Source organism: Phlebotomus papatasi, chromosome 2 (genome assembly GCF_024763615.1).
Source record: "Phlebotomus papatasi isolate M1 chromosome 2, Ppap_2.1, whole genome shotgun sequence".
NCBI classification, from domain to species: Eukaryota; Metazoa; Arthropoda; class Insecta; order Diptera; family Psychodidae; genus Phlebotomus; species Phlebotomus papatasi.
Genome location: NC_077223.1, coordinates 68,149,751 through 68,170,677, shown reverse-complemented (window position 1 = coordinate 68,170,677; position 20,927 = coordinate 68,149,751). Strand labels below are relative to the sequence as shown.

Sequence of the window (20,927 nt, the reverse complement as noted above, 5' to 3'; positions counted from 1 at the left end):
CAAAAATATTTGAATTGTTACATTTTGCCCCCGGGTTAAAAATCTATATGTTTCAAATATATTACCTACCTTATGTATATGTTGTCTGATTAGTACCTTATCTTGGTCCAGGTTGAACGACATCGATCGGGCAACGAGTGCCAAGTGCAGCGTAGAGCAGAAGCAACGAGATGAAGCCAAGGAGCGGAAGGAACAGGGTGGCGAGTGGGAGAATAAGTATTTCAAGGCAGTAGGTGAAAATTGGATCTACTCAAATCCACTTTCCCAGAGACTTTATGCACAATCGAAACGCGATAGGCGGTAGTTTAGAATTTCGGTGACGAGTCTCTAAGCTACAGAGAAAAAAAAAATTCAAAGAAAAGACAACCCAAGTAGAAATGGAGTTAGAAGAAGCTCTTTGGAGTTTTTTCTTGCTCTCAAACATTTATTAACGAATTCGTAGTAATTTACTCTATCAGAAAAAAAAATTTAGTGAAGAAAAAAAAAACAGAAATACTATAAATGATGAATTTTGATGACGATAACACAAGAAACACTTACACACTATTTTATTGAGATGGAAGGATAAAGAAAACAACAAATGCAATAAAACTCAAATTTATCTCTAATTCTATACAACTTAACAAGGAAATTGTAAAAAAAAGGATAACATCTTGAGGATACAAGAAAAATAAATCTATTAAACAATATTTCTTTGTGTTTTAATGACTTTCTTTACACTCTATTACATTTATTTATTTGAGCTTTTTTAATATTTCACTTTATTGCACAATATTCACAACATTCAGAATCTTAAGTTTATCAGAAAAATACTGCAATTTCTTTTGGCTGCAAATATTTTTTGCGTGTTTCTCCTGATCCTCATTTTATTTTCAAAAAGAAAAATTGCTTTTCTTGAGCCTTATAATGAAACTTATAAATTATTCTAAAAGCAAGAAATTAAGTTATTGATGTTTTCTTATGGCCTCTACATACTAGAGAAATTTATGTTGAAGCAATTTCCCTACGCTTCTGTGGAAAAAACACTTCAATATGGACATAAATTTCTCTAGTGTGTAGAGGCCATTATTTATATAAGAGGTTATTTTGAAATTTGAGGCTATATTAGTCCTAACCTAACCTAGAAAAAAGAGATATCCACGTTATGCACTAAATTGTTTGAGGTAAAATGTGTTTCCGTTAAATTAGATTTTTATAGAAATAAAATCATAATAGCTCCGGCACACCTTTTAGATCAAGAAAATTTCATGAAATCAAAATTCACATACCATTCTTTCTCAAACGCTTTGCATACGCCTATCTCATTCTTTCGCACTACAAATTCAGTTGAGCTAAATTTAATTTCTTTTGATTTTTAATGGCTCCGGCACACCTTTTAGATCAGGAAAATTTCATGAAGTCGAAATTCGAAACCCTTTCTTTCTCACACGTTTTGCAGCATATGACTATCTCATTCTTTCGCATACCAAATTCGATTGAGCTAAATTGAATTTGGAGTGATGTTTAAGAAAAGAAGAAGAGTGCGAGAGAATGAGATAGACATTATGCAAAACATGTGAGAAAGAAAGGGATTCGAATTTCGACTTCATGAAATTTCCCTGATCTAAAAGGTTTGCCGGTGCCACAACCATAGAAAAATTTTCTGAGGTTAGAATCTTGGTGCATCTTGAATTTTGAAACACAAAGGAAAATTAACAAATTTATTTGCATTGAAATAAACGATCAGTTAAAAAGTAAAATTTGGTTAGCAAAAAATTAAAAATGAACAATATTTTGTTAAGTACCGTCAGTAAAAAATTAAAATTTAGAAGTAAAAATAAAAAAAAAACTAAATAAGCAGCAAAAAATTAAACAAGGGCAGTAAACGATTTAAAAATTAAAAAAAAGTGCATTATTTTGTTAACAATGGTCAGTAAAAAGGGGTGGCAAAGCGTCCAAGGCTTTGCGAGCTGCTCGAACTCCCGAGAAAGAGCTCTGCCTTATATACCTTTTCGCAAGTTTTCTGATGTATAGAAAATTATTGTCGAATTAAATTTGTCTATAAATCACCATAAAACCATCTTGAAGTTGAAAATTGTTCAAGAAGAGGGTTTCAAAAAATCATTAACCTTTTAATAAATTTATTGACTAAATCGGGTGAAAATTAAGCTTTGACCTTGAATAATTCAAGATGGCGAATTTTCCGGTGATAGGTGTCTAAGGACGAAATGTTCAGCTGGACTACCTCCAAGACATAATCCAAAAATGAACGAAATCGTCAGGGTCAATTTTTTGCAATGGCAAAAAATATGTTTTTTGGAGGGGATAGAAGGGATGGGGGGTAATTTGTATAATTTAGTTTGATAGAGAAAGTTGACTTGTGGGGGGGGGTCACCGAAGACCGAAAGTCAATATCTCTTACCGTTTGGCAGCTAGGATGGTCAGAAGTTGAAAAAAAAGTCGATTGTGGAAACTGCTCTCTTGGAGTTCGAGTAGTTAAAATTAAAGGAGAGTAGCAAAGAATTAAAAGAGTAGCAGAAAACACTTTTCGAAATATTCATGAAATTTTCTTAAATTCAGCTGTAGTAAATTAGTTAGCTTCTTTTCTTGCTGGAGCAAAGAGAAATTTTCTGTATCTTTTAGGAAATTATTACCACTTTTCAATTTTTTCTGATTAAATTGAATATTTTTACTGCTCATTTTCAATATTTTACTGCTTTCTCTTAAAGTATAGCAGCCACTTTTATTTTTTTACTGCTTATAATTTTTTGCTTTTTATTTTTAATTTTTTGCTGCTCGCTTTCCATTTTCAAACTGCTCATTTTTAATTTTTTACTGCTCACTTTTTAATTTTTACTGCTATATTTTAATAATTCACCACTGCTCTTTTTCTAAGTTTTTACTGGTCATTTTTAAGTTTTTACAGCTTTATTTTTTAACTTTTTGTTGCTCCTTTTGAATTTTTTATTCCTTTTTAATTTTTAACCCTTTTTAATTTTTTACTGCTCACTTCTAATTTTTTTATTGCTCACTTTTGAATTTTTGCTGCTCATTTCTTTGCTGCTTTTTAATATTTTACTGCTTTGTTTTGTGCTGCTCATTTTTAATTTTTTCGCTGTTCGCTTTCTATTTTATACTGCTCGATTTTAATTTTTTACTGCTCAGTTTTGAATTTTATCCTGCTAATTTTTATTTTTTTACTGCCTTTTAATATTTTACTGCTTTTATTTTTTTTGCTGCTCATTTTTAATTTTTTACTGCTCTTAATTTTGTGCTCCTTGTTTTTAATGTTTTTTTTATTGCTCTTTTTAACATGTTTGCTTTTAATATTTTGCTGCTGACTTTTTATCTTTTGTTGTTCACTTTTAATTTTTTTGCTGTTCATTTTTATTTTTTACTGCACCCTTTTTAATATTTTACTGCTTGCTTTTCACTTTATACTGCTCTTTTTAAATTATTTACTGCCCTCACGATTTTTACAGACTATTTTTTATCTTTTACTGACCTTTTTTTTAATTTATTACTGTTCCTTTATAAATTTTTGCTGAGGAAATATAACATTTCACTGCACATTTATTTGCTAATTTTAATCAGATAAACCAGAAAATGTTTGGGAAATAATAACTAAACAATTTTAGGTTATGGTGAACCTAACCTTCAAAAATCTATCCGAATTTCGAATAAATAAATAACTTGCACATTTTTTTTTCTATTCAGATATTAAAAGACTAGTTTTTATATGTGATTCAGGGTAGTCTTTGCTTTTTTAAACAAGATTACCTAACCTTTAATATTAAAATTCATTCAGGAAAACCATTAAAAAAATCAACATATTTTTTTCTCTCTATACAAAATAATAAATATTTTATACAAAATAGTAAAATTACATCAAAAGGTAAATAAATAAAGGTTTTATATTTGCAAAATAGTTTTTTCTAGGTTATGCGCAACATAACCTCAAATTTCAAAATAACTTCCGGTAAAGAGAACGTTTAACCCTTAACGACGAGACAGTTTTCGTTGACCGAAAATCAGCAATAAAAATAAAACCGATAAACAAAATCACTAAAAGATTTTACATATAGCCTTAGAAAATCCAACAGAGTTTGATTCGGTGTATTTTTTACTTCTATAAGCGATAGGAACAAAAATAGCCAAAAAATTTAAGTAATTTTTCTGACAATACCAATGAATGATAATTTTCACTCTAATCAAAAATATTATGTTTGACTATTGTAGTTTCTTTTTCGAAAACGGTTTTGCTTAAAAAAAATTGAAAGTGTAAAAAATAATTAAAATTATTTTTTATTGAGTATTTAAAAATTCGTCATTTTTTAGTTTAAAAATTTAATATATAGCAAATAGCTATAGACTTGCAAAAAATATCTCAGAATCCTTGAACCTTCTATTTTGCAATTACGTACAAACATAATAAAAAAAAATAATTTCAGGTAGTCAGGAAAAATTATTTTCTTTATGGGACACCGGTGTTCCAATCGTCCATAAAGGGTTAAACAAAAATTTGGATGGTTAATTCACATTGAATTCAGGACATTTGTGGACCCTTCTGCAAGGGAAGACACAAATTGTAGAAGGAACTGTCCAGGAACTCTGACGTATGCTGCCACTTGACAAATTTCTTCCCCTGAATTTCTTCTCGTGTAATTTCACCAGATTTCGAGACAAAATGTGGATCCACCACGAGAAGATAGGCATCATTGCCAGCAATGTGAACCCCAGCAATACCCTTGGAACTAGCATCCACATCCCCGCCCATCATTATGAAACCTCCATATTCCTCCAGGTACTGCTTCAGCAGACTCACGTACTTCTTCACATCGCCATTTGAGGGGATGTGGACAATTTTGCATGACACATCATACAGGGAGTCAACGGTATAGAAGACTTCCAGAGCCCCAATCCATTCCTTTGATCCTAAAAAACTTGCCGGCTTATCATTGAGACTCACCAAAGTTTCCTGGATATTTGTGATAGTTGGAACGTCCGGAGATGGATTTTCCTTGCAGTTTCTCACCCATGAGCACATAGATTGGAGTGTACGATACCCACATCCCCATCCCTAACCCGGAAAATCGAATTATTTCTGAATTGAAGTGCCATCAAAGCAAAGTGCATATTCTTACAGCGTCCTGAAATCCATCGCAATTGTAGTGATAATAGGAGTACTTCCCGCGGGTGACAATAGTTTTTCCAGATGGAGTTGGATCTGGGAGATCTTCATGGACATTTTCCAGTAGATTTTCACTCATTCTCCTTCCGATTTTTGGAGGAAAACACGCAAAGAAAAACACCGCATTTCTCACGGAAAACTGACACTTACCCTAACCTCAAAAATTTTTCGCCGCGAACTGACAGCAAATTTTTGACAGCGTGACTTGTGAAATTTGTGGTGGCGAAAGCATAAAAGAAAACAGTGGTGTGAAAATAGGGCTTTTCTTGTGGAAATACCTAGAAAATATAGATTGTTTACTGTTAGAAGTGTAATTGAACATCTAGAGCAGCCATGGATAATCGATTTGATGCGGTAAATGAATTCGATCGGGGAAAAATTGTGAAAATGGAAGTGGACTACTCATCGACGTGCGATGAGAAGATTCCTTTGTGCAAGGAAATGGCCAAGAATGAGGCTAAATTCCACGAAGCAATTGATATTCTGCTGCAGCTGGAGAAGCAAACTCGCCTTGGGGCAGATATGATCTCATGCTCCAGGGTTCTGGTGGCTATTTGTCAGATATGCTTCGAAGCAGGCAATTGGAATGCCCTGAATGAGTACATCTCATTACTGGTGAAGCGTCGTTCGCAGCTTAAGCAATCAGTGGTGAAGATGATCCAGGAATGCGCAACATATGTGGACAAGACACCTGACAAGGACACGAAGCTCAAGCTCATTAATACGCTGAGAACAGTGACGGAAGGGAAGATCTATGTGGAAGTTGAGAGGGCACGACTCACACAAATCCTGGCTGGGATTAAGGAAGCCGATGGGGACATCTCAGGCGCTGCAAGCATTATGGAAGAGCTCCAGGTGGAGACATATGGATCAATGGCCAAGAGGGAGAAGGTTCAGTTGATTCTGGAGCAAATGCGTCTCTGCCTGGCCAAGCAGGATTTCGTCCGCACTCAAATCATTGCCAAGAAAATCAGCACGAAGTTCTTCGATGATCCCGAGCAGCAGGATCTCAAATTCAAATACTACGGCTTGATGATTCGTCTGGATCAGGATTCATCCTTCATCCGGACATCTCGGCATTACCAGGCTGTCGTGGATAGCGAAGTGATCAGCAATACGCCCGAAAAGAGGCAGAAGATGATGACCTTCGCCGTACTGTACTGCATCTTGTCACCATATGACAATGAACAGCAGGATATGATGCACAATCTGTCCAAGAAGAAGCTCCTCGAGGAGATACCCATCTACAAGGAACTCCTGCGCCTCTTTATGTGCAAGGAGCTCATCAACTTCAAAGCCGTATCTAATGTCTATGGTCAGGAGCTACTGAGCTTTGAGATTTTCAATCAGGAAACTGCCCATGGCAAGAAATGCTGGGCTGAACTGAAGAATCGTCTGATTGAGCACAATATTCGAATCATCTCAAACTACTACACCCGGATCAATCTGCGACGCATGAGTGAACTTCTCGAGTTGCCGGACAACGAAACCGAGGATTATCTCTCACGCCTGGTCAACAGTGGCACCCTCACGGTGAAAATTGATCGACCATCTGGTGTTATTCATTTCGCCGCCAAGAAAGCCCCTTCGGACGTTCTCAATGACTGGGCGTCCGGAATCAATGAACTCATGAGTCTCGTCAACAAGACTTGTCATCTCATCAACAAGGAGGAGTGCATTAACAATGTCATGAGCCCCTAAAGGACATTTTTCTCCAAAATCCAATTTTTTTGCTAAAATAAAATCATAACCTCAAAATCCCCGGCTTTTTTACCGATCCGGCGAAAAATTCCCGATTGGGATTTTCCCGGCCGGCTATCTACTATGTACAAACTCAGTATATACTGAGTATAATACTTAGTACGAAACTAGTACAGTAGACTCTCGCTAATTCGGCTCTTTTAAGATCGGGCTACTTTTTAATTCGGGCGGCAGTTAACTCTTTCGTATGCTTTAGGACTCTGGGTACCCATGAAAAAAAGAATTTTTTTGGACTATTTAGAATCGATAAAAATCCGATTCTTGTGGGTGATTACAAACTATAAGGATGTCCAAATCTAGGATATTTTTTGCAGGATCCCACTTAACTCCTGAGCCTAAGATATTCTTGGTCAAAAATCGTGAATTTTTGATTTTCTGCTTCCTTGCAGATATTTTGACTTTTTTTGATATTTCTAGACCAGAATAAGAAAAAACCTCTCGGGGCCAATAAGTATGATAACTAACAAATACAGATTACATAAAATCGAAAAATAATTTTTTTCTTAAATTTTCATAATACAGTGCCCGCTCTCTAATCCGGATCGCCGTAATCCGGACGAGTTATCGACGGTTACATTTAAAATCATATTGAGGTTATGTATGCACGAGTATTCAGTAATGAAAATGAATTATCCTGTAACGTTTTTGTTTAATAAATGAAGTATAATAGCTTAGAATTCTCTAATTATGTCTTTTTAAACTTCTTTAAAACTTTTATTCTAATTCTGGAAAAAAAACTTGTATTATATTTTCGAAACGTTGAACAAATTCAAAAAATCCATCCGGATTACGAAGCGAACATCTGTCATATTGTCTCCCAATCATCCGGATTACGAAGCGGGCACTGTACTTGTTCAAACTTTATGGGTACTCTTGTCCCCAAAAATCTAGAAATCAAATGTAAGGTTATCCCGCCAATGCCCGCCATTTGCTTTTTGACACCAACCTTGTAAGAAAATTCCAAGCGGGAGCGAAATTTTTGCTAATATGGCCGATAATTTTGGCATTTGCAGCGCAGAAGATTATGCTTCCAGGGAAGTTTTTTCTGTTTTTCCTGATTTTAATGACTTCTGATTGTCGATGAAGTGTTTTTTTTTTTGGCTCTTGAGAAAGCTTAATGTATCTGCAATAACATCGTGTTCAAAGAAATGTGTTTTAAAGTGTTATTGTATGAAATATTTTGAGGAATATGTTGGCAAGCAGAAATTTGGTGTCTTCCTGACCACTTCCTGGATATTCCACAAGATACTGGTCAATAATTCTTCCTGGTTTAGTGATCAACATTGTAAAGGAGTCATTTGACACGCAAAAATTATTCACAAAATTGATATTATTAGCTTTCGGATAATTGAAGTTTGTCTCCTTTTCGTTCTTTTGGGGATGAGAGTACCCATGAGTTTTCCAATTTCCCAGAGGCGGAAAAAATTCTTTCTCTACAAAAGTATCATATTTGACCACTAAGACTTACAATAAAGTGAGTTTTACTGAAATTCGTTCGCTGGATATGTTGTGGTCCGGAAAGAGTTAATGAATTCTGATTGTCCAGGAAGTGTTTTTTTTTTGGCTCTTGAGAAAGCTTAATGTATCTGCAATAACATCGTGTTCAAAGAAATGTGTTTTAAAGTGTTATTGTGTGAAATATTTTGAGGAATATGTTGGCAAGCAGAAACTTGGTGTCTTCTTGACCACTTCCTGGACATCCCACAAGATACTAGTCAATAATTCTTCCTGGTTTAGTGATCAACATTGTAAAGGAATCATTTGACACGCAAAAATATTCACATAATTGATATTATTGGCTTTTGGATAATTGAAGTTTGTCTCCTTTTCGTTCTTTTGGGAACGAGAGTATCCATGAGTTTTCCAATTTCCCAGAGGCGGAAAAAAATCTTTCTCTACAAAAGTATCATATTTGACCACTAAGACTTACAATAAAGTGAGTTTTACTGAAATTCGTTAGTTGAATATGTTGTGGTTCGGAAAGAGTTAAATTCGAAAAATGTTTGTTGAGATTTTTTAAGTTTGATTTTGATTATCAAATGAAGCAAATATGCTCAAATTTGCAATGGTTTGTCATAGTTCTGATGTGTTTTTGCATTATTAAGGGGCTTTCATAAAATTTACTAAAAGTATGAGTACCCGGCCGGCTATTCGTACTGACTTCACAGATCATACTGAGTATATACACTGTATTCAGTATGTATACTGTACTAAACTTAATATATGTATGCCCGATGACTAAAAAATCGTTTCATTTCAAACAATTTGATGCCCGAATTTCTCTCTAATTCGGGTGACATTTTGGTACCAAATGCCCGAATTTGAGAGTCTACTGTATGTCCATATAAAATACATAGTAGATTTTGTATGAAATGTCCCAAATACTCATCATTAGTGTGCGTGAGTCGACATTTATACTGAGTACATTTACTTTGTATTTACTTGATTTTCCTCATACATTTTCAATAAATTTTCCGTATATTTTTCTACTATTTATACTAAGTATTTTCTGTGTATTGGTACTGAGTCGATACCTAATATTTTTCGGTTATTTATACTAAGTGAAAAGAATATTTTTATTTTCTATAAATATTTATTTTCTGAACATTTTTTAAAAACAATGTGGCTAGGCACGGATGGATAGTTGGTAAAAATTTTCGTTTCCCACAGCTTTGGAAACAAATCGAATAGCAACGAACTGTGGAATAATGCGATTTGATGTTCAGTAATTAAGTACGTGATTTGCGAGACTTTCAGTCTCTAGTAAAACGTCGAGGAGGAGAGATAGGACATCTTTGAGATAATAAGTGAATTTCCCAGTAGGATAAGCTTTAAAATATATTTCAAGCTGAAAGAATTGATGGTTTAGTTCTTGATTATGTCTAAAAAATATGTTTCTGAAGAAGAATAAAAGGCGTGACCAAAGAACTAAATCATCCATTCTCTCCAGTCTCATGTATTAGAGATTATCCTAGCGGACATTTAACTCATAGATTCCAAAGATAGACGTCGATACTATCGTGATTGAATGTCCTGCAAATCCTGCACTGACTGAGAATCAAATCGCATTATCCCTGCATGCAATTTTATTCGGTGTATTTGCACTACGACGAGCATGAAAATTTTTACCAAGTATCCATAGCAGAGAAATCCTTGGTAGAGGCCATTAAAGAGGACTTCCAATACGTGATCCGTATGCGAAGGCAGTTCCAGGAATGTAACAAGCCTGATTGATCTGGCAGGAACGTAATGCACCTCAGCAAAAAATCTCGGTCTTTTAATAATCTGGAAAAAAATGTAAACAAAAAGGATGAAAAAATACAATTTTTCAAAACTGCACTATAAAATCCCTATGCGCAAGAAAATGTTAAAAATGGAAAATATTCGACGGATTCTAAAATATCTTTGTATACCAAACAACAGATTATCAACAATACTCAAAATGTCCTTTCCGTATTAATTGATCACATCAAGAAGCTCAGCCGGACGCGAAAGTTATGTACATTGATTGTGAGTGGTTTCCGGAACGAACCTAAAGAAGCTTGAACACTTTTTTCATTAAAAATTACGCACTTTGATTTTCCTCAAAATTGTCGAAAACTTCCGCGTACACTTATCTCCAGATTGTTTTTTGTGGATATGGTCTTGAGAGGGTCCCTTTTGGTTGAATTCACTGAAAATATAGTTAATAAATTACGGAAAACTTATCCTTTTCCACTGCGACACACTTCTTCCACCCGGTGGCAGCCAAAATCGCGATAGCCAAAATCCCGAATGTTCAAAATCCTGAAAGGGATTAAATTATATGGAGGAAAATGTTTAGAATAATTTCCCAAGACACAGAAGATTTTCCTTTTGCCTCCAGCAAGCGCAGATGCAATCGCGGAAGTAGCTATGACGCTTTTAAGAATTCGGGATTTTGGCCCATTCGGGATTTTGGCTTTCGGGATTTTGGCGTTCGGGATTTTGGCGTTCAGGATTTCGGCTTTCGGTATTTTGACCGGGACCCAAGAATATTTTTTCTCAAAATTGTGAGATTTTGATAATTTTAGTCATTTATATATCTACCTGGAAAATAAAACTGAAATAAGTTACATCAAATTTCACTACACCAATACTTTCCTACATGTTTTGAGATAATATTTATGTATCTACTAAAGAAATTAGTGTTCACATTTTTTTAAAAGAATATAAAATCCATCACAAAACAGAGTTTGGGGCACCAACAAACAGGCAAATTTCTCAAATTTGCAGATGTCGCGAGCGTAGCTTGAATGGCAAAATTTTTCCTCTTATCTTTCTTACTCTTCATCTCCCTCTTTGTTCGATTTCTGAAATTTATATCCATTCATGGGATTTTCATTCAAGACTCAGGAGAAATATAGTTTCAAGAACCCAATTTTGCATAAAATGATTCTTAATGATTCTTAAATGATTTTAATCAAGGACTGACGAATGATTTCTCGATTTTATTACAAATAATCAGAAGAGCGCGTAAAATTTGAATTTTAGGTATAGTGTTGGCCACGATTTTAGTGGCGCTGCTTTCCAGTCAGAAGTCGAATGTTGTCAAAATGATGAAAAATCTATTGAAAAATATGTTCGGTGTGCAGTGCTTTAGTTTTTTGCTATTTTAGTCACTCATTCTAAATTTTTCAGTGCTTTTTTGAAAATTATTTACATTTTCAATACCTTCTTTATAATTAAGAGTTGGGGTGAATGCCCAAAATAACTTCAATGGGTGAGAAAAAGAGGTGTTTTTTGGTGCCCCAGAAAGTGTTTGGTGGTACCCCGGGTGGTTAGAAAAAAGCGAAAAATACATGGTGATACAATTTTCCTTTTTACGGAAAATTGAAGTGCTTCTCATCATCCTTGTATACATTAATATGCAGCCTATACTTAAGACTATAACATGGGGTAAGCAACATTTTTCTAAAATTCACAGATTTCTTAGGAAATTTAGTCTAAAGCGCATCTTTAAAAAGTGTTTGGTGGTACCCCAGTTTCCCCTAGTATATTGATAGTAAGTGCGGAAATTAGTATTTTCCTCGCATAAATACACTGTATATACTCGGTACGATCTGTGAAGTCAGTACGAATAGCCGGCCGGGTATATACTGAGTTTGTACATAGCCGGCCGGGCAGTACGAATAGCCGGCCGGGGTTTCGGCGAAAATATTCCCGATTGGGATTTCATAACCTCAATTTCCAAAGTTTTACGCGCGCTTTTTGGCAAAATACGTCACAAGACGCGATAAAGAAGTGTGTTTTGTGAAACAATTTGTGAGGTTTTTGTGCAAAAGGTACGAGGAATTTTATTTGGGATTTTGTAAATTCAGCTGGTGAGTGATACATACTACCTGTAGGGACAATGCCATCGCCACGAGGATCGCAAACACCAAGAGGAAATGCCACACCAAGTTCTACCAATGGTTTCCGGACGCCTCACTACGAAGCCCCACCGAGTGATGACCTCGAGACACCAATGAGAATTGGTGGGGAGAGAACTCAGAATGGTGGTGGCCATGAGTCTGATGCCGTGAGTCTGGCAGCAACATCCCCAGCTGCTTCTCACTTTGCTGGAGCGAGTCCCTTCTACGGAGGAAATATCGATATCCAGGGTATTGATCTGAGTTCACCGTTGAATTATGGCACTCCAAGCTCTTTGGGGTCAATTCGTACGCCCGGAATCAGGGGAACACCGATTAGATCGCGTCCGGACATTCGGACCAATCGCTACATGCGCCAAGTGAACGTAGGAGGCAGCGAAGGAGTAAGTATTATAATTTTATTTCATATTTCTTATATAAATGCTCTGGAAAAACGCAATGCAGCTGGTAAATAGAAGTGCCAGTGAGATTGTCAGGAGGATCTTCTCGCAGGAAGTTTCCTTGATAACGACATCCCTTCGGCAATTCGGGCAGCGAAGCTTTCTTGGGTCATCACAGTGATTTAAGTAGGTTTTGAAGCAGCTGGAGCAGAATGAATGATCGCATTTTAAGTTGATTCTCTTGACCACTGGTTCTAGGCAAATTGTGCAAATCTTATCCATTTCTGGGCCGAGTTGAATGGGTTTAGGACGGATTTTGGGGTGGTTTTTAGTAATGGCACTGACTCGGGACAGTAGAGCAAAAAAAAATATAACTGGACTCTTTTGTTTCGTGGCGAATCTCACTGGGTTACTTTGGTTTTGTCTTTCTTGAGGTTGAACCTCTGTCTCAGGATGGAGATGCAGCCACTGAATCATCAGCTGCAGGTCCACAATTGGTAATCTGGGGCACGAATGTCGTGGTCAATGAGTGCAAGAAGAAATTTATGCGCTTCGTGATGCGTTTCATTGATCCGGAAGCTGACCAGGATGAGGTCAGTGAAGGAATGGATCTCAATGAGCCACTGTATGTTCAGAAACTAGAAGAGATTCATACACTCGAAGAGCCCTTTCTCAACATCAATTGTGCCCACTTGAAGGCATTCGATGAGACGCTCTATCGTCAGTTGATTTGCTATCCACAGGAAGTTATTCCAGCCTTTGACATGGCCATCAATGAGATGTTCTTTGAGAAGTTTCCAGCAGCTGTTCTTGAGCACCAAATCCAAGTGAGACCATTCAATGCAGACAAGACCAGGAATATGCGAGCCCTCAATCCTGAGGATATCGATCAACTGCTCACAATCCATGGCATGGTGATCAGAGTTAGCAATATCATTCCCGAGATGAGGGAGGCATTCTTCAAGTGCTTAGTGTGTTCATTCACGACTGCCGTGGAGATTGACCGAGGACGAATTGCTGAGCCGAATCTCTGTTCCAATTGCAACACCAATCACTGCTTCCAGCTCATTCACAATCGTTCGCAGTTCTCAGACAAACAACTGATTAAGCTCCAGGAATCCCCGGATGACATGGCAGCCGGTCAGACTCCACACAATATCCTTCTTTTTGCCCACAATGACCTCGTGGACAAGGTTCATCCTGGAGATCGTGTTACAGTGACAGGAATTTACCGTGCCATCCCAGTTCAGGCCAATCCACGTCAGAGAAATGTCAAATCCGTCTACAGGACTCACATCGATGTCGTGCACTTCCGCAAAGTTGACCTCAAGAGACTCTACGAGGCAGAAGAAGGGAAAGATCACATTTTCCCTCCAGAACGCATAGAATTGCTGAGGATGCTCTCGCAGAAGCCAGATGTTTATGATCGTCTGGCCAGAGCCATTGCGCCATCAATCTATGAGAACAGTGACATCAAAAAGGGTATCCTTCTGCAGCTTTTCGGTGGCACAAAGAAGACCCATGTGACTTCCGGAAGGCAAAATTTCCGTTCGGAAATTCATATTCTTCTCTGTGGAGATCCGGGTACTTCCAAATCCCAACTTTTGCAGTATGTCTACAATCTTGTGCCGAGATCTCAGTATACGTCCGGAAAGGGCTCTTCGGCTGTCGGTTTGACAGCCTACGTCACCAAGGATCCCGAAACCCGGCAACTTGTCCTGCAAACCGGAGCTCTTGTGCTTTCTGACAATGGTGTCTGCTGCATTGACGAATTCGACAAGATGAACGATTCAACCAGGAGTATTCTGCACGAAGTGATGGAGCAGCAGACCCTCAGCATTGCCAAGGCAGGAATTATTTGTCAACTGAATGCCAGAACATCCATTTTGGCCGCAGCCAATCCCTCAGAATCCCAGTGGAACAAGAATAAGACCATCATTGAGAATGTTCAGCTACCCCATACTCTGCTTTCGCGTTTCGATCTCATCTTCCTGATCCTCGATCCGCAGGATGAGCTCTTCGATCGGCGCCTGGCCACCCATTTGGTCTCCCTCTACTACGCTACTAATCAAGATGAGGAGGACACCTTGTTCGACATGAGCATCCTCCGGGACTATCTGGCCTATGCCAAGGAGCACGTCCATCCAGTTCTATCAGAAGAAGCCCAGCAGCGCCTCATTCACGTCTATGTGGACATGAGGAAGATCGGCTCTGGACGTGGTCAGATCAGTGCCTATCCGAGGCAACTGGAGAGTCTTATAAGGCTGGCAGAGGCCCATGCTAAAGTGCGCCTCAGTGGAAGAGTGGAAGTGCAGGATGTGGAGGAGGCTTGGCGTCTCCATCGTGAGGCACTCAAGCAATCCGCTACAGATCCACTGTCAGGAAAGATTGACGTGGGCATCCTCACCACGGGACTGTCAAGTGCAGCGAGGAAGAAGCGTGCAGAACTCGTGGGCAGCATTAAGGAGGCGCTGAAGAAGAAGGGCGGAGTGCCAACTGTGCCGTATCAGAAACTCTTCACCGACATCCGGGAAGCTTCTCAAATTGTAAGTACTTTTTTAAGACTCAGATCTAAGACTTAGCCATATGGCTTAACTGCTCTAATTCCTTATCAATCACGATTTTTTTTTTGGAAAAATTCAACTAAGGATTGGATTTATTTAAGATAAGAAAACTACAGATAAAATTGCTCACTATTCAGGATTTTGAGACCTTTGGGAAATAGGTTAAACCTCTAGTCTGAAGACCGCCTTACAAAACCTTTTGAATAATTACCTTAATTGGTAGAGAGGTTATTTATTCTTTATAATTTGAGGTTATAATGACCTTTAACCTAAAAACTGAAAATATTTTCTGAAAATTTCTACGTTAACTTTTTTCTATAAATTCAGAAAGCATGATTTTTTTAAATCTAATTTTGTTGCCAAAATCCTGTAAATCCTGAAAAGCCATAGTCCAGAATGGGAAAATCCCACAAAGGCCAAAATCACGAAGGTTAAAATTTTGAAATTTTAACGTTTAAAATTTTGATACCGAAAGCTAAAATCTCGAAAGGGTCAAAATTCGGAAAACCATAATCCTAAAAAGCCAAAATCCCGTAAGCTAAATCCTGAAAGCCAAAATCCCGAAAGCATGAATCTCGAAGGTCAAAATTTCAAAAAGCCTAAATACCGAAAACCAATAACCTAAAAGTTAGAATCCCGAAAGCGTAAAAATCCCGAAAGCTAAAATCCCGAATAACAAAATCTCGAACGCCAAAATCGTGAAAGGGTGAAATCCCGTAAACCAAAATCACAAAAATCCGAAATACCGCCAAAATCTCGAACGCCAAAATCCCGAAAAGTCAAAATCAAAGCTAAAATCTCGAAAGGGTCTAAATTCCGAAAACCATAATCCCAAAACACCAAAATCTCGTAAGCTAAATCCCGAACAACAAAATCCCGAGTGCCAAAATCTCGAAAGTCAAAATTTCAGAAAGCCAAAATCCCGAATACCAAAATCCTAAAAACCAAAATCCCAAAAGTCAAAAACCTTAAAGCTAGAATACCGAAAGGGTCAAAATCCCGAAAGCTAAACTCCCGAACAACAAAATCTCGAACGCCAAAATCGTGAAAGGGTGAAATCCCGTAAACCAAAATCACAAAAATCCAAAATACCGCCAAAATCTCGAACGCCAAAATCCCGAAAAGTCAAAATCAAAGCTAAAATCTCGAAAGGGTCTAAATTCCGAAAACCATAATCCCAAAACACCAAAATCTCGTAAGCTAAATCCCGAACAACAAAATCCCGAGTGCCAAAATCTCGAAAGTCAAAATTTCAGAAAGCCAAAATCCCGAATACCAAAATCCTAAAAACCAAAATCCCAAAAGTCAAAAACCTTAAAGCTAGAATACCGAAAGGGTCAAAATCCCGAAAGCTAAACTCCCGAACAACAAAATCTCGAACGCCAAAATCGTGAAAGGGTGAAATCCCGTAAACCAAAATCACAAAAATCCAAAATACCGCCAAAATCTCGAACGCCAAAATCCCGAAAAGTCAAAATCAAAGCTAAAATCTCGAAAGGGTCAAAATTCCGAAAACCATAATCCCAAAACACCAAAATCTCGCAAGCTAAATCCCGAACAACAAAATCCCGAGTGCCAAAATCTCGAAAGTCAAAATTTCAGAAAGCCAAAATCCCGAATACCAAAATCCTAAAAACCAAAATTCCAAAAGTCAACAACCTTAAAGCTAGAATACCGAAAGGGTCAAAATCCCGAAAGCTAAACTCCCGAACAACAAAATCTCGAACGCCAAAATCGTGAAAGGCTGAAATCCCGAAGACCAAAATCATAAAATTCCAAAATCCCGAAAGGTTCATAATCTTGAAAACCAAAATCCTGAAAAGCCAAAATCCTGTAAGCTAAATCCCGAACAACAAAGTCCCGAGTGCCAAAATCACGAAAGGGTCTAAATCCTGAAAGCCAAAATCACGAACGCCTAAATATCGAAAGTCAAAATTTCAAAAAAACAAAATCCCGAAGACCAAAATCCCAAAAGTCAATAACCTTAAAGCTAGAATCTCGAAAGGGTCAAAATCCCGAAAGTTAAAATCCCGAATAACAAAATCTCGAAAGGTACATAATCTTGAAAGCCAAATGCGTAAAATGCAATATCCCGAAAGCTAAAATTCCAAAAAGCCAAAATCTAAAAAGCTAAATTGCGAACAAAATCCCGAAAGGTTCATAATCTTGAAAGCCAAAATCCTTAAAAGCCAAAATTCTGTAAGCTAAATCCCGAACAACAAAATCCCGAATGCCAAAATCGCGAAAGTGTCAAAATCCTGAAAGTCAAAATCACGGAAGCCAATAACCTAAAAGTTAGAATTCCGAAAAGGTTAAAATCCCGAAAGCTAAAATCCCAAATAACAAAATCTCGAACGCCAAAATCGTGAAAGGGTTTAATCCCGAAAACCAAAATCACAAAAATCCAAAATGTAGCGCAAAATATCGAAATCCAAAATCCCAAAAGGTTCATAATCTTGAAAACCAAAATCCCGAAAGCTAAAATCGAAAGCTAAAGTTTGGTGAATCTTATCACAATCGCGTTAAATGTTAAAGTAGAATTTTCACAACTTCAATTAAATGGGAAATTTAAAGAATTCCAACCTCAAAAATAATTTTTTTAGGTTACGACTTAATGCGTTTTTAATTTAAAAAAGTGTTAAAATAACTATGGACGTAAGCCAAATTGATTTATTTGTCTTATGTAAAATGTCTAATTTAGCAAAAGAATGAAATTTAAGAATTTAAGTATTTTTAGCACTAGAATAATTTATTGGAACAATTTGATGTTAAGTTGAAATGAACTATAAAAATCTCAACTAAGCATAATTGGTAATTGGATAATTCTTCTTTCTCTATACACTGAGAGAAATCTTAAAAAGTTAAAATAACATTCCGGAAATGTTAATTTTACCCTGCAGTATTGATCCGAAATCGGTGTAAATATTACCCTTTTTAGGTGGATTGGGGGTTAAAGTTAACCTTTTTCATGTTAATTTTACCCTTAAAAAGGTGTAAAATTAGCATTGAAAAATGTTGATATATTTTTACACCTAAAAGTGTTAAAGTTATGAGGAAAAAAAGTTAATCGCACCCTCTTTTTTTCTTAGTGTACGAATGCAAGAATTAAAAAAAAATGAACTGCCAAACTTTTCCCTAACCATCAAATATTTCAAAATGATAATTATCCCGAGTTTTTAAAAGATTTCCACTCGCATTTAGAGCAACATTTCAATTCGTTTTACACTTCTCTTAATTTTAAGAGATTTGGTTAAGTAAAATCTTAAGAAAGAAAATGACTTCCTAAACACAAAAAATTACTAGGATTTATTCATATTCCTAGAGAAAAGATTTGTCCTTCCAAATGCAATTCCATGAGAGCAGTGATTGGCAGCAGTATAACAGCTTCCTAAGAACAATATTCTAAGCTCTTCAAGGAAGCACAAAAAAAAACTAGTCCCTTTGACGCTCTTCAACATAAATCACACTCACAAATCCTCGAAAATTGCTCACTGTCTCTTCTCTTCCTCTTCCCATTTCAGCTCATAACACGAGAACAATTCGAGGACGCCCTCAAGGAGTTGCAGGACGAGGGAATAATTGTCGTTGTGGGAAAGAACACCATCAGAATCTGCTAAGTTAGTCCTCTTTTTCCATTTTTTTTTTACTTTTTATGTTGTCTTTGAATTGTCGGCAGTGTCCAAATTTTTTTTGTAAGTGAAAAAAATCTTAAAGAACAAGAAAACAGTGTTTTGTTGGACCCATCCATTGAGATTTCGACTGAGTACGGGTAAGTAAATAATTGAGATGGTTATTTTCTCTGCAGATTTCTCATTTGTTTGATTTTTCAACGATAAGGAAGTTTTTTACATTTGCTCAATGGCTATGTAAGTTTCAAGCAAAATTTTTGTCTCTAAAATATTTTCAAAATTACAATCCACATCATTCGAAATTATCAAATATTTTATACAAAAAGAAAAGGGAAAATTTCACAAAAAGTCTAAAAGATTAAAAAGAGAAAACAATGGGCCAAAAAAAATTATCATGCTCGTCTTCCATATCCCGACTAACACATTAAGTACTTAATATCTACTTAACCAAATCAAATGCATTAATTTTAAATAGTTGTAGAACAACTACTAAAATATTGCAAAATATGTTATAATTCATCTGACAAGATGAAATGTCCAGGAGCAAGGTATTTTCTTTCTGGATTTCACAAAGAAAAATAATGTCCCAACTGTCCCAACTCAATGTTGGCATGAAAACACTTTCATAAACTTTTCCCTTGCCGACAATAGGGTCATATATGACCCGGAAAATTCTACGCGCTTTTCTGGAAAATTAAGAATAGTTTATTTTATCAAAATATGCAATATACAATCTTTGGATATTCTATTTTGTGTTTCTAAAGAACTTTTTGCTGAAAAAACTAAATTAATATAAAAAAAATTGAAAAAGAAAAGTCATTTCACAAAGTTCGAAATTAGTGATTTTTAATCTCAAATATTTTCTTTTCATGAATATCTGGAGTCTTGAGAAAATTAGCCAAGAATCTTACATCCTTCTATTATGATGTCGTGCATAAACAGATAGATTTCACTTAATGTAAATAGTCAAAAAAAAAATTTCCCCGGGTCATATATGACCCTAATGACGTGAAAGAGTTAAGCCTTTAATTCTAATTCTACAAAAAAAATACCTTGTATTATATTTTCGAGACGTTGAACAAATTCAAAAAATCCATCCGGATTACGAAGCGAACATCTGTCATATTGTCTCCCAATCATCCGAATAACGAAGCGGGCATTGTATCCCGGCGGGACCAAACTACGTATAAACTGTGTATATACGTTGTACGAATACTCAGTATCATCATGTACGCCCATACATTTTACTCAGTACTATTTGCACCAAATGAGACCCGAAGTGTGCTTTGGTGTGAGTGTGTCCGTGTGAAGTATTATCTCTTACAGAGTAAATACGTAGTATTACATACATCGTAAATATAATAAAAACCCCGTATGACAGAAAATGCTGTTGGCAGGCGTGTTGTCAGCTGTTTTGACAACGGGAAATATTTTCTATTGGAATATTCTGTTTACAAATTATGTGTTACAATTATTAGTAATTTCAGTGATTATAATAATATAATAATTATGCGACGCTGTGTTATCTGTAGAAAACAGTGAAGTGATAATATTAAAGAAGTTGCAAACCTAAAATACGCGATTTTTTATTCCATTCTGTGAGTGTTTTTGGAAAATATTTTTTTTACACGATACTTTGTGATTATCTAATTTGTTCACTCGTTATCTCTGGTTGAATAAAATATATTAAAATCCTTGTGACTTCTATAATTTCGTCAATATTTGGAAATAAAAACGGCAGGTGCATGTGACAAGTTTGTTTGGTCGCCATTTGGTCGTGTGCGTCTGTATGTGTGTGTTGAAAGTAATTTTGCAGTTACAAGTACGTAGTTTATACGGAGTTTTCGTACAACTATGTACTCTCAGTACAGAAATACGTAGTTTATACTGTGTATGTGAGTGAACTTGTATTTTTGAATGACAAATCCTCATCAAATACATAATACATGTGTAACTATGTATTTTTCCTCCAAGAATAAGTCGTAAATACATTGTATGTCATGTGAACTGTGTATTTTGGTCCCGCCGGGATT

At 36.3% G+C, this 20,927-nt stretch overlaps 4 protein-coding genes across 9 annotated transcripts in view; 3 read left to right on the top strand and 1 right to left on the bottom strand.

Annotated features, from left to right (window-relative positions):
• LOC129803980 (oxysterol-binding protein-related protein 9) overlaps window positions 1-689 on the top strand; it is a 44,574-nt gene extending 43,885 nt beyond the window's left edge. For all 4 annotated transcript variants that reach the window (XM_055850889.1, XM_055850887.1, XM_055850885.1 and 1 more), the window contains one exon: window positions 112-689. In XM_055850889.1, coding sequence (XP_055706864.1) covers window positions 112-304 — 193 coding nt within the window. In that variant the 3' untranslated portion in view covers window positions 305-689. The remainder of the gene's footprint in view (window positions 1-111) is intronic.
• Window positions 404-5,335, bottom strand: LOC129803984 (probable Ufm1-specific protease 1). Of its 3 annotated transcripts, none has more exons than XM_055850895.1 (3): window positions 5,124-5,335; window positions 4,519-5,059; window positions 730-860 (listed from the first exon to the last, which is right to left on the bottom strand). In XM_055850895.1, the coding sequence occupies exons 1-2, from the start codon at window positions 5,247-5,249 to the stop codon at window positions 4,526-4,528; spliced, it is 660 nt and encodes a 219-aa protein (XP_055706870.1). In that variant the 5' UTR covers window positions 5,250-5,335; the 3' UTR covers window positions 730-860; window positions 4,519-4,525. The 3 variants fall into 3 exon arrangements, with proteins under 3 accessions (XP_055706869.1, XP_055706870.1, XP_055706871.1); XM_055850896.1 differs by having other exon boundaries at window positions 730-854; XM_055850894.1 differs by having other exon boundaries at window positions 404-5,059.
• Window positions 5,336-5,354: 19 nt separating this feature from the next.
• On the top strand, window positions 5,355-6,928 carry LOC129803982 (26S proteasome non-ATPase regulatory subunit 12). The gene has a single exon (XM_055850892.1). It carries the CDS (start codon window positions 5,504-5,506, stop codon window positions 6,869-6,871), a length of 1,368 nt encoding a protein of 455 aa, XP_055706867.1. The 5' UTR covers window positions 5,355-5,503; the 3' UTR covers window positions 6,872-6,928.
• Window positions 6,929-12,139: 5,211 nt separating this feature from the next.
• LOC129803979 (DNA replication licensing factor MCM4) lies at window positions 12,140-18,989 on the top strand. Its single transcript, XM_055850884.1, has 4 exons — window positions 12,140-12,234; window positions 12,298-12,704; window positions 13,136-15,247; window positions 18,787-18,989. The coding sequence occupies exons 2-4, from the start codon at window positions 12,303-12,305 to the stop codon at window positions 18,880-18,882; spliced, it is 2,610 nt and encodes an 869-aa protein (XP_055706859.1). The 5' UTR covers window positions 12,140-12,234; window positions 12,298-12,302; the 3' UTR covers window positions 18,883-18,989.
• The last annotated feature ends 1,938 nt before the right edge of the window (window positions 18,990-20,927 follow it).